This window comes from Plutella xylostella, chromosome 5 (assembly GCF_932276165.1).
Source record: "Plutella xylostella chromosome 5, ilPluXylo3.1, whole genome shotgun sequence".
Classification (NCBI taxonomy): Eukaryota; Metazoa; Arthropoda; class Insecta; order Lepidoptera; family Plutellidae; genus Plutella; species Plutella xylostella.
This window is the reverse complement of record NC_063985.1, coordinates 8,867,969-8,880,809: the sequence shown is the minus strand read 5'-3', so window position 1 is coordinate 8,880,809 and position 12,841 is coordinate 8,867,969. Positions and strand designations below refer to the sequence as shown.

Below are 12,841 nucleotides of genomic sequence, written 5' to 3'. Positions count from 1 at the left end.
CGGTCGAGCCGTAAACTCACGTCATTATCCTAGATTACACCCGACCCGAAGCCTAAGATTCCGAGACGTACACACGTAAAGGTTCGAAGCCAACGGGCTGCGTTTCCGGGTAACGGTCGCAGTGTGAATCGATCAACGCTCGTGAAAACTGGAAGTGTTGGGACACGGGTCATGCGCATTCTCTCCTCCCGGAGGCTGCGTGCTCTCCCCGGGCGCGGCGGCGACTCACTGCAGGCGCCGGCGCAGCGCGCGCGGACCACCCTCCCCTCGGCTTCTCCCCACACGCTCTTTTTATTGGACGCCTAGCTTTTTTTGTGCAGCGCACATTTACACCCGACGTGAACCGTCTACAAAGCCCTCCGTAGAACTCCCTCCCTTTGACTCGACCGTAACTTTAGAATGTCTTTGTCCTGTGACGCTAAGAACGCCTGCCTAGGTTAATTTTACACATCTATTTATGTGCATATTCATATAAGAATTTAGGATTAAGGTACAAAATTAAATAATTATTTGTCATTAATAAGATATATCATTCGAATACTACAAAGTGAATAGACAAATACATACATTTAACATTGCAACCATCAAGAGACAAAATAAAAGCTAGGATTGCTATAACAGCGACGACAGAATATTAATGCGGACAACTCATACGGCTAACTGGACTTGCGAAACTCACCTGTGGGGCCGATGACCAGCAGTAGCGCCTGCGCCGGGGACGATGGCACACTAACGCTACTCGCCACTGGCCCTAAGGAAACCAACCACAGGAATTTAGATAAGCTCAACAACAGATAAACTTAAATTCTGCAATACTCTCACTAATTGTAGGTCTCATTTATTTCGGCAACTGTCAACGACTACTTGCGATAACGATGAATGCATTGCAATTGCATTCTTAGATAAGAAAAAAGTTATGACGGTTGTGAAACAGCACAAATTGGGGGAGCTCATATCGCTCAAGATAACGCGTCCTACAACCGAACCGGTAGAGTTATCTAGTGGAGCAATTGATATTATTTCTGATCTAATGCCAAACATTTTTCGACATGAGTACAAAGTTTTCACATGATAAATTACTCTTCGCAACATTAAATCAAACTGTAAAAGCATGCATTCCGATTTTATAAATAAGCAAGTAAATGTTGCACAGACATGGTAAAGAATGTTGCAACTTGCTACTAATCTAAACTAATCTTGCTGTTATTCAATGCATCGATGATAGTTATTATTATTACAACATTCGATTTATAATATGGGTAATCTATCTCTGTGGAGACGATATTTCCCCGGCGGTCAGTGAAGCGCGACGTCGCGACACGATCTAATTGACGACAATGTTGTATGAAAGTCAAAGCAGCACGCACCCGCCGACACTCAATAAGGCCACAATACAGAAACGAATTTATATAATCCCTGCGATGGAGCGCCAATGAATCCCAACGAGCTGCCTATTGACATAAATTGAATAAACTAAGCAGACTAAGAATATCTGAATCGAAATTTATTTAGTGGAATCATACAAAACATCATCACAAGTGCAATTTTTCAACAGACAGTGTTAACAAAATGAACAATGAGGGCGGAATGTTGGAGAATTACATTTCAAAGTCAACCCGTATCACCCAAGTGTCCGGCACCAAAAAAATTAATAAGTTCTCTACTTGATTTTGTGAATAATTTATTTATGCATTCGGTTTAAAATTCATTTCGTCGACGACGACGACGATAGCTCACATGCTAAATCGAAGTTCCTCTGAATACATCAAAAGTGTAATAAATGAATAAAATCACGTATTGCAGAGAAATAAAAAGAATGGCTGCCGAAAGGAAAATCAGCCATGCATGATTCGTCTGAGTGCAAATATCTTTTGGCTATACATATATTCAAGAATAGGTATATCCCAAATTCGTTCGTCAAGAAATGAAATACTCATGATTTATTAAATAGAGCTAAGGCTAAGGATATTGTAGGTATAGCAGTAGGATAGAGAAAAGTACAAAGATGTGAGCGCCAGTAACATAACGCGAAGTGAGGGGACACACGCGGTCAAGGTGAGTAACTCGCTTAGTGTGGCGATGGTGAAGCACTAGAACAGCCCTAGCACATTTGTATAGAAAAAAATATAGATAGAGCACTACTACAATAAATAATACCCCATACTATAGAACAAAATATCATATCATTAAGAGGGGTCCGCCTGTCCAATAATTGGTAAACATTTCGAAATTATCCCAGGAAATTAAATGCCCTGAAACCTGTTTAGTTCACAGCTAATGCAAACGTCAAGAAACTACTGGTATTAAATACTTGTAGCGCTAAAATCTTAATCCAATTACTTTGAGTACTACCAGTTGTTTAACTTCACTAAACACTTGTATCGGAATAAGGTATTGAGCAAGACTTATGGTTATGGAGATCAAAAGATTACGTAAATTGCGAAGGATAATAATATGGATAATTTCTGTAATGGTTTCAAAACGAGCCTACAATGTAAACAGACGATAGTTGATAGAATTTTACTGTACATAATCCTATACTATTTAATAATTCGTATATAATGTTATTCATGAATTCTTTACTACACTTGACTCTATTTGATTAAAATATCCATCCGCCCAAAGTTTGTCTTAAAAAATTCGCTTTAAGCGATAAGACCTCCATGTTTGTACCATGTGTGTAAAGGCTTTGTAGCTTCTGTTCTTGTGTATGTTCTAATAAAGAATGTTCAATCTATCTACATATTATTTGTTATTTTCTTATTTACGCGATCTGCTATTTTATGAGAGTTACAACGACAATGAGTTTAATTTGTATCTGTGCCGTAACATTGTCTATTTGTAATTAATTACTAGATCAACTTCCAATAGCTGTTTATTTGCAAATCTAATGCGACTTAATATATTTATCAATTGTCAACGGCAGCTGGTAATTATTCTCAACGATCGTGATAAATTATTTACGACAGATCCGATAACACCTCGCCTATTAAATATTCAAAAGGTTAAGATGGAGATCGTGAAATACTAGCTCACAGAACTGAGGAATAGTGAAACCCTGCTACTAGAAACGTATATTCAAGTTTGTATTTTAAAATAACAATTGTATTTTCAGCGTACATTTTAATTAAACTATTAACGATGATAAGGATGAAATAATCTTATTACATAAATCATAACTATCGTGAACCAATCAAAAAAGGACGGCAAACAAAGACGCTTCATTAGAAACTCTGCAGACAAGAGCGGCTCCATTCTCGAAATGCTCATTTACATCCTGATTAAGGCTGGTAATAAATTCAGACAAAAAGTAACGCAGTTGAAACAGGTCCTCCCAGGTGCCTCGTCATAAAGCACTCTGGACGCAACGCCCCGCGGCGCATTCGCGGACTCTACTATATAAGTATTATATAGCGTACTGTCACCGAGATATTCTCTTACACCGATTAATTGTATGTAAAGGGATCCCGTTTCGAAAACCGTGCACTTTCTCCGGTTAAGACTTTTACCAATAACGAATACAGCCCTTACGAATTAGACCAAGACAATATTTTGTGAATCTTTTTCTATAACACCGCCAACATGATCCGTTCTATGCTTAACCTTATTAAAACTAGACAGTAAACAAAAGGTTTAAGATCCAAGTTTGTCAGCGCTTGCGCAACGGTCGCTCCTTGACATTGTTGATCTCATCCGAGCCCACCTCGTGCCAAGATTCTACAAAAAGGGAAAACTACATATACCACAACCAATTCTACCAAGACAAACATACAAGTGAACTAGACGCATTGTTTAACACAGGTAGCATTTATACATTCATGAAAAAAACTGTTGGAAAACAAACGAATGTGTTTAGTGACAGAGATGCTGCCCAATTTTAACATCACCTTTATAGATCTCAAATCAGCTACTCACGAGTCCGTAAATAGAACTCGGTGAATAATATGAATGTATACAAGTTTTTTCTATGGATTTAAGATCGATAGATGAGTCAAGGAGCCAGTGTATTGACTATTTCGGAGGCTGTTTCACTACCTACTTTAAGTAAATCAAGTATGGTATTGATACTCGTAGTAGGTATTTCAAAATAATAAGCATTATTTTTGGTTATTAAATTCCATAAATATCCTGTAAAAGTTTTTACGCATGCTACGCAATGGAAAACTACTTAAATAAACGCACTACACACTATTACACAAGGTCATGCTACTAAAGAATAAGATCACAAACGACTCCTACCACATTTGACTCTACTAACCTCTATTTATTGGTCGAAGTGGAATGTGCAAATGAAGTAACAAAACCCCTTATCAACGAGCTAAAAAACCTCTCACAATATGTTTCAGTTATTGTAACTATTAATGATTGTCGTAATTTTAAACATACCACACAATTTTAAACTGTATACATACCCCCTTATTCATAGAGAAGTTACAGAACGTTTATAACTAATAAACTGTTTTGTCCCTCTCCGACAAATAACAATTTGTTCTTTGACAGAGAGGGACAAAACAGTTTATTAGTTAAAACGTATTGTAACTTTTCTATGAATAAGGGGGATAGTCTATGTCATTGTAGTCAATTCTTGCTAAAAGTACATTTTCATTTTTACTAAATAGTACTTAGATAAAACTTCTCCTGATCTAAATAAAGTTAATAAAATAAGATAATATTTTTTTACTTTCTACACATTTGGCCGAAGTGGAGAGCCAAATTTGTATAGTTTCTTTTTTATAAACGGTAACACAACTTTGAAATGTATGTTATTATAAGATTAATAAGCCAAGAAAAGATACAAATTGCAAACAGACGTTAAAATAAATCAGAGAGCAGAAAACAAAACACAATGTATCAGTTTTAATAGATGGTTGATTTCAGAGTTAAAGAAGAAAGCAAGGCAGTTCATGAAGGAGTACAATTGCATCAATATTTTAAGACGCGGTGAAAGTTTTGACTCCAATGGATTTCTGTCGTATATGCCTCGTTATTGATGTATTGTAGGATCGATTGCATGTAAGGACATTTTTAACAAAAAATACGAAGTACCTAAATTAGTAAAAGTCCCGATTTCTACAATGTAAATACAATTGTCCTCAATAAGAATTAACTACACATGCAAGTATACATTTAAGCATAAAATTAATTCAATTTGAGTACATTTGCTGCATTTGTTTACTCAAGTGGCGTATGTGGGCTCGATGACGTTGTTAAGTAACACATAGTTAGTCTGACTTAATTATAGAGGTAGACCTTCGAATTCTAATTAACGAGATGAATATGAATAATGACCGATGAACTAAGCCAGTGCAACGAACTTCAATAGACTCAAGGCAAAGTGAGGTCATGCTACTATCAATAATTTAAAACACTCTTTATCTGTAAGTATAAAAATAAAAACATTTTATTTAAAAACAGACTATTTACTTAAATGTTTGCCTGAAAACATTTAACAGCTCCATTGGTTTACTAAAATGACTATGAACCAAACTTCCGAGACTAACTAACTTTTCTATTTATGTATCTACAATCAAAAACCTTCACCTATAGGGCTTCTATAACCTTATCAAAAGCCACGTGACAAGCAACACCTTATTACTTACACAGGTTACCAATGAGTAAGAAAGGATTATTATTTTTGAGGAAAATCAAAACTTAAAAAGCTTAAAAAGGTAACATATTAAACAGGGTCAATTAAATAATGTGCGTAGTACCGAGACACCGATAATAATGAAATGTCAACTAATATCAGACAGAGTATAGCAAGCATTGTGTTATTGCCACCTCGAATTGATGGATAAAACTAACGCTTCTTAGAAATCCCTGGGAAGAATAAATAAGTTTCAGCACGCTGTTGGCGTTTCTTAACTATAAGAACTGTGCTTGAACTTTGGCCGAAGCATCCGGCATGAAAAGCTCACACTTTCCTCTCGTGCGCAAGTCCGTCCCGGGTTATCTAAGTCGCCAAAACGACCGCCGCGATGCCCCGGCCCAACCTATCGACGCTCGCAGAAAGCAACAAGGTCAATGTCGAAACTATCAGTGCCAAGTTCACGGCTCGTTTACTTCTAAATTTTTTGCACGCTAACATTTTACAAACAGACATCAGCCTAGAAATGATGTAAAGATGCCGTCAACCAGCCATAAAATTGCAGCTCCAAATTAAACTACGAGCAAAACTAGAAAAATTGCCAAATTCAAGTCCCCACCGGATACAGATGAAACAAAAAGTTTACAGTTGCTGTTACTCGACCCACATACATAACCAGGTTAAAGCCAAAAAGCAATGTAATTTCGCGACGTACACTTTTTTGGTACACTTTTACTGAGGCACCGGCCGGTGCGAGCGGCGAATCGTGTGATGACACCAATTTCTCTTTCGATTTCAGGGGCAGACCCAATTTAATTTGGTCGTTTTACTTTACGTGACTTACTTTGTATTGTATATTGTACCTACCAGCTTCCCTTTGATTTGAATATAATACAAAATACTATATGAAACAGGGATTTATTTCATATACAGGTTTTGAAATTAATAAAAAATACATATAGACGAATTGGTAACCTCCTTCTTTTTTCGAAGTCAGTTAAAAAATATCCAATTATTCATGTATGTTGTTGAAAAAAATATTGGAATCACTATCCATACAAAAACGTTCGGCAAATTCATCGAAAGCTTTTTTGTGAAAGTTCTTACGGTGCATCTTCCCATAAATTCATCTCAGCTGTAGGAGTATAACATCACTTTCTTTCTCGAATGCAACATTCGGATGCAAAGTCCACATGCATGTGAGCCCATATCACACAGTCATGCAGTAGGTACCTACTTATTATATTCCCTCAGAAACTTTGTCATATTATCTGCGATATCATCGTCATCTTTACTTTTAGATATTACCATGTAAGATTTAGAGCCTAATAATATAGAGCCTAATACCTTGATAATATGGGCGTTTATCAAAGTGCTCTACTAAATACGTAAGCATTTTACGGAATAATATGTGCTAAATTACCTAATAGCTTATAATAAACTTTTAGAAAACTTTAAAATAACCAAAATAATGCAGAAGAAACTAACTACAAAATTAACATAGTGGAGGCTTGAAGATCTGTTGATTGCTTTGTGAGGTATAATATTTTGGGCCAAGCTGCTGAGAGCGAGGCGGCCCGCGCCGGCTCTAGGTCGAGAGATTACTTTCATTGATTTAGAGTCGACGATGAAAGCTGCCGACTTTTACTTTCGGTCAAAAATAATAAATTTAGAATGAAACATTTGATATTTTTAGAAAAAAGCTAAAATTATTTTAGTTGGTTATAGAATATTTTTCCTATTATATGGGTAGTATACGAGTATTATTTTTAAAGAGATGTAAGTAATACAAATGACTTTAATAATGACTTATTGCAGTTACGATCTTATAAAAGGTTTGTTATGATGTTCTGTATTCAGGAATAAATAATAATCATTTCACAACTAACTAGTCAGTTCCTGGTCAATGACTGATAAACCTTACAGTGTCTCAAGTATACGTGTTATCAGTATCATTCATATTACTCTGAGATTAAAGTTAAATAAAAGATCAGCATGCAATGTTATACTCGCCGATCGAAACCATTTTATAGCTAAATCTGACATAATTACTTTTTTTTTCTAGAATAACCACCACTGTATATAACTATTGAAGTAACGATAGGCAGAGGTGCATTCCTGCACCCACATTTAGTCTTTGCTTTGTTTGCCCCAAAACAACATCTTCTACAGCTAGCAATATATTTTCATGGTATGTATAAATATTATTATAAAGGTATAATATAAAGATTATCTTCGTTTTACATAATAATAAATATTTTCTAGAGAATATTAGGATTGTTAAATAGTTTCGTTGAAAGTTAGTAAACAATGATGGGCAGGAAGCCGGCGCGGTGAGAGAGGTCAACTGTCTGGAGGGCAACAGAGGGGTGGGAATATTCATTTACACGACCACATCTAAATATTCCTCAACGAAAGTAAAAGTCCATACCACTTGACTTAGAAATTATAAACCTGTCCAACTGGGTAATCTTGCAGTGGAAATTCAATACCTACTTCATTAGTAGTCAACTATACAATGTTATAAAACAAGAGTTCCAAAGAACTAGCGCGGTCGAATTTTCACAACGCATAAAACACCCATAATCTTAAGACATTTCGAAATATTTTAAAGCCCTTTTTATTTTTTTACGATCGTGTCGTTTAAGTAAAACGTTGCAATGATCTAGAGTTGTCCAATGATTTATAGTTCGACTTTGTTTTCATCGTTGTTCAAAAGTTTTATATTTATATTTACTACACTTCTAGTATTAGAAGCAGTTAGTTATAGTATGAAGCTCCTCCCAAAACACGTGCATCGATGTCTAACACTGATATGTAAATTTTAATACAACTTCAAAATGGACCGGCCGGCACTACAAAAAACGAACGACAAGCGACATAAAAAACATCGACTTTAGAGGAGTTTGTCTTTCACATTATTCAGTGGATGCAATGTTTGTGAACCGGAGTCGGGTGCAAGGTAATATTCCAACTTCAACAGATTTACTTTTGAAACTATCATTTACATACATTTCGTAATGGCACCCAAAGAAAACGTGACGAAAATGTTAATATCCTAAACCAGTTTTACAAACAAATCTACAGTATCGAAAAAACTTACAAAGAATTTGGGTGAGATGCAGTCGGTGCCTTAGACGTTCACCTGTCGAACGTAGCGGGGGTGGTGATGGTGGTGGAGGTAGATCCGGGGTGCAGGGGCGGGCGAGGGAGAGCCCGGGATCCGTCGGCGGCGGGCTGGTGGTATCACGTGTAGTGCTCGTCGTGAACAGAGATCGGCGAGGACAGGCGGCGCGTCGGGCGCGAGGGCCGGCTACGGAGTGGCGTGCTCGGCGTCCGTCGCGTAAACAAAACGGCTGGTGGGGGCCCCGAACGCACCGAAAACTCCGCTCACTTACGTCACTGCTGAGGCGAACCGGCGCAGCCTGCGCGACCGTCACACACCACGCCAGCTAGCACCAACTGCCTTCTACTAATGAAAAACCTGAACACTAATAAACCTAAATTCTGCGTGTACAATGTAGAGCACACCTAAATAGCAACGCCCTGATGTTGATATTGATTTATTTTACGGCGTAGTTTATTAATAGACTCCTACATGCTTACCCCCTTATTCATAGAAAAGTTACAAAACGTTTTAACTAATAAACTGTTTTGTCCCTCTCTGTCAAAGAACAAATTGTTCTTTGTTGGAGAGGGACAAAACAGTTTATTAGTTAAAACGTTTTGTAACTTTTCTATGAATAAGGGGGTTAGAATATTCTAAGAAATTCGTATCGTATTGGTCTAAAGGATAAATAACATTTATAAGAGATTCAAAGAATATCTACCTACATTAATATCATACTTTACTTTTGAGGATAAAATAAGAATCTAAAGGAGGCGAGGAACTGGGGAGTCCATAATTTAAACTATTTTGAAAGTCAATACACGAGGTGACGTGGGCTCCACACGCTGTTAATATTAATATGGAATATAAATCCATACCTTATGTTTATTACATAAGAAAACCTAAACCTACAGCATGGATAAATAAACAGAACAGTACCCAATCCAAATCATAATTGGTTTTATCGAAAAATAAATAAATGAATTGGTACATACAAAGAGGATTAATTTACATTGCTCATTCGAGCAGCTTAATCTGTAAACAATATGTTGGTACAGCACAGTGGGTCTACCACCTGTTGCAGTTATATTTTTTTTTATCTCAGACCTTCATCCGTGTAACAAAGTTCTTAAAAAAATATGGAAATGTGTAATAAGAAGAGTTTAGAATGCTTTTCACACATTTTAATTTTAAGAAATTACTATTCCATTTGTACTTGAACATCATTGGACTGCTGTTTTGACACTATTTGCTGCAACTCATGTTCCTGCACCACTGCAAATATTTTGCTTTTCGCCAAATTGAGATGGTATGGAGAAAAAGTCTTTAAAGTCGCACCAATACTTAATAGAAATGCATCTACTTTATCTGTAGGATCGAAATCAGATGCACTATTCACTAACGAGTCTGCTGTTTGAGCTTCTATTTTTTCTAATGCTTCGATACTTTTTTTCTTTCTTTTCTTCAATGACGACTTTGCTGTATGTACTTTAGATTTTCTTTTAATTGGCTTATCATCATCACTTTCATCGTCATTATCGTCAAAGTCTTGTCGAATAGAATCATCGTCGTCATCATCATCGATGTCCTCATCTTGTTTGCTATTACTACTCGTCTCTTCATTTTCAGCGAAAGAGTTTTGAATCATAACGTCTTTGTAAAATGGTCGCATGAATGACAACTCATTATAATATTTATACATTTTAGATACACTTCCAGGATTTTTCAAAGACTTTTTTATGATTCTCCTATTTATGTCTCTAATGTTAATCCACCTCGCTTTACATTCGGACGCTAAAAAGAAAAAAAACGTAAAGTATAAAAGTCTTTTTCCAAACGTGAAATGCAACATCAAGCTTATCACAAGAAATCGCTTACCCGGACGTTTCATTTCATCCCCTATTTTCTGCCACACAACTTCTCTAGCGTTAAAGTTGACGTAATTTAGGTCATTATGATCGTACAGCACAGGATTGTCTTTCACTAGATTAATGAGTTTAATGTCTAAAATAGCGGTTTTTATAACAGACGACTTGGACATGGTAGTTCGTATAGAGCTCTGTGAGTGAACTGTTCGAGGGAGACGAGGGGCGAAGGGTCGAATCGAAAGTGGTCGGAACCGGTGCGCCCCGACACTGCACGAACCGGCAACGCGTCGTTGCGCCGTCGAAACGGTTTTTTTGGTCGATGCCAGACGCGCATTGAATGCCAACATTGCCAACTAAACCATCTGTAGGCGTGGGTACCACAAATTCACATTTGACGTGTCGTATCGTATCATTGTTCGAACTTCGATTCGATTTCAGACAGTGTAAAAAGTTTCACACTTCACTTACATTCCATTGTTTGGAATGGGACATTAATCATACGTTTAGCGTCGCGTATATAAACGGGCCACTATACTGCCTATTATAATATTTAACCATACCAGCAGGAACCAACGTAAAAAAATAGGTATATCAATTTTTTTTTCATTCAAAGCAATGCATCGGAAACTAATTGAGAAAAAATGACATTAAACTAATTGTAAATGACGAATCGATCGCTGAATGGAGTGAGCTGAACCTCTGATTCGGTGTTGATTGGAACTGATTGATAAAAGCGATCCAATATTTTTTATCAACCTGTCTAGGTATTTGTAACAATGACTATGTCCCATACTATAAAGTAGAGGACAATTCTAAAATTACAAATGATTATGTGAAGGACTCTGCTAAAATACATAATGGGGACCTGGCGTGTAAAATGGCCTTGTGTTGTGCCTTTTCAAAGTTAAAAAGTTGATAATTATCATAATCACCTTTTTTTACTCAAATAATTACAGTTGGCGGTTAAATACCATTTCAACTACAAAATCGTGCCGTAGAGTTATAAGGGCGTCTCGTCACGTACCATAAAAACAATAAGTAGAGTAGGGTTAAGAGCGATACCACACGGCACACAGGCCAACGCAACGCACCCAGCATTGCGTTGGCGCTGCGCGTCGACTCAGTGGTGACGTTAAGCTTTATGGTTTAAGATAGTTTATTCCCATAAGAATATAAAAATCTAATTATATTTACTTATTTATATTATGTACCTACAATGCAAGCGTTCATGTAGTAACTGATAGGTATTTTAACTTACTGACATAATTATAAAACAAGCAACGTTCCGTCGTTCTACATGTATGTATGAGTTTTTATGTTAAGGCAAGTCCCATACAACAAGAAAAACGGGATCACAACCTACTTGCTTACTTTATCTTTTAGGTATAGCAGTCTATCTCCTGTTATAGATTTTCTATACATAATTTATAAGAATTTGAATTAAAATCTATAGAAAGTGGCGACGTCAATTTAAACACATATTAATAAAGGGCGTAAAACTGCCAATAAAAGTCGTTTTCCTTAAGTTTTCTTACCAGTTCGTAGAGTGAGAGGCGCGAGTTTAAAATTCACGCTTTCTTGCCCTAGGAAAGTGAAAAAGTGGGCCCGTAAAGTGAGGTAATACGTTAGAAGAGCGCGGCTCGGGTGCGGGCGGCGGCGACGGCGGCGGCGGCGGTTGTGGACTCACTTTCGTTTGGAACCTGACATGGATGCAGCTTCTAATGAACCGAATGGTTTAAGCCATAATTATCATGAATACATCACATACCGTGTACCTACATCTAGGAAACTATTGCTATAAAACCATTTAGAAATTTAAAAAGTCCTGGCAAAAACCGGAAATCAGAACTAGGTAATTTTTGGATATTTTTGTTATTAAATGCAGACATGTACAATGTAGGCATAGTAGCACAAGAAATCAGTAATACTTATTGGAAATATTTGATGTCATGACAAAAATCAACGAATGGACGAGAATACACTGCATGGGGTTGATTGTGGTTTGTGGTGTAGGTGAGGCCTTGGGGATAGGTCCAGCCAAGGAAATAAAAAAGTCAATATATCAAATGTCCTATGAAGCCAACAATGAAATCAATATAAGAGATCAGGAAGGTAGCACCGACTTCCAATGGGAATATTTATAAATATTTTGATATAGAATATGTTTTACTAAACTGTTACCATTTTAATAAAAAAGAGATAGATAGGTATCCATAGAAGTTCCAATACTATTACGATTTATATTGAAATACATATATTTTCTCTATAATTTTGTGT

General features: G+C 36.7%; 2 protein-coding genes across 7 annotated transcripts in view; both read right to left on the bottom strand.

The window, feature by feature from the left end:
• Nucleotides 1-12,841, bottom strand: part of LOC105393589 (solute carrier organic anion transporter family member 74D) — a 33,839-nt gene that overhangs the window by 19,468 nt on the left and 1,530 nt on the right. Inside the window, exons 1-2 of one of the 6 annotated variants that reach the window (XM_048633066.1) lie at nt 8,691-9,042; nt 680-751 (exon numbers count right to left, since the gene is read on the bottom strand). The exons of 1 other annotated variant lie outside the window; for it this stretch is intronic. Coding sequence is in view for 1 of the 5 variants with exons in the window: in XM_048633061.1 (XP_048489018.1) it covers nt 21-25 (5 nt within the window). In the remaining 4 variants the exon portion in view is untranslated. Of the gene's footprint in view, nt 1-20; nt 516-679; nt 1,463-8,690; nt 9,043-12,841 lie in introns of those variants that run through there. 4 more of the 6 variants (XM_048633065.1, XM_048633062.1, XM_048633063.1 and 1 more) reach the window with 4 other exon arrangements.
• On the bottom strand, nt 9,346-10,903 carry LOC105393579 (probable serine/threonine-protein kinase fhkB). Its single transcript, XM_011565367.3, has 2 exons — nt 10,575-10,903; nt 9,346-10,490 (listed from the first exon to the last, which is right to left on the bottom strand). The coding sequence occupies exons 1-2, from the start codon at nt 10,735-10,737 to the stop codon at nt 9,898-9,900; spliced, it is 756 nt and encodes a 251-aa protein (XP_011563669.3). The 5' UTR covers nt 10,738-10,903; the 3' UTR covers nt 9,346-9,897.

Bases quoted from the DNA above. Each gene is read 5' to 3' on its own strand.
- LOC105393579 (XM_011565367.3), bottom strand. From the start codon at position 10,737: ATGTCCAAGTCGTCTGTTATAAAAACCGCTATTTTAGACATTAAACTC. The intron at 10,491-10,574 runs GTAAGCGATTTC...TTTTCTTTTTAG, and splicing joins GGATGAAATGAAACGTCCGG to CGTCCGAATGTAAAGCGAGG.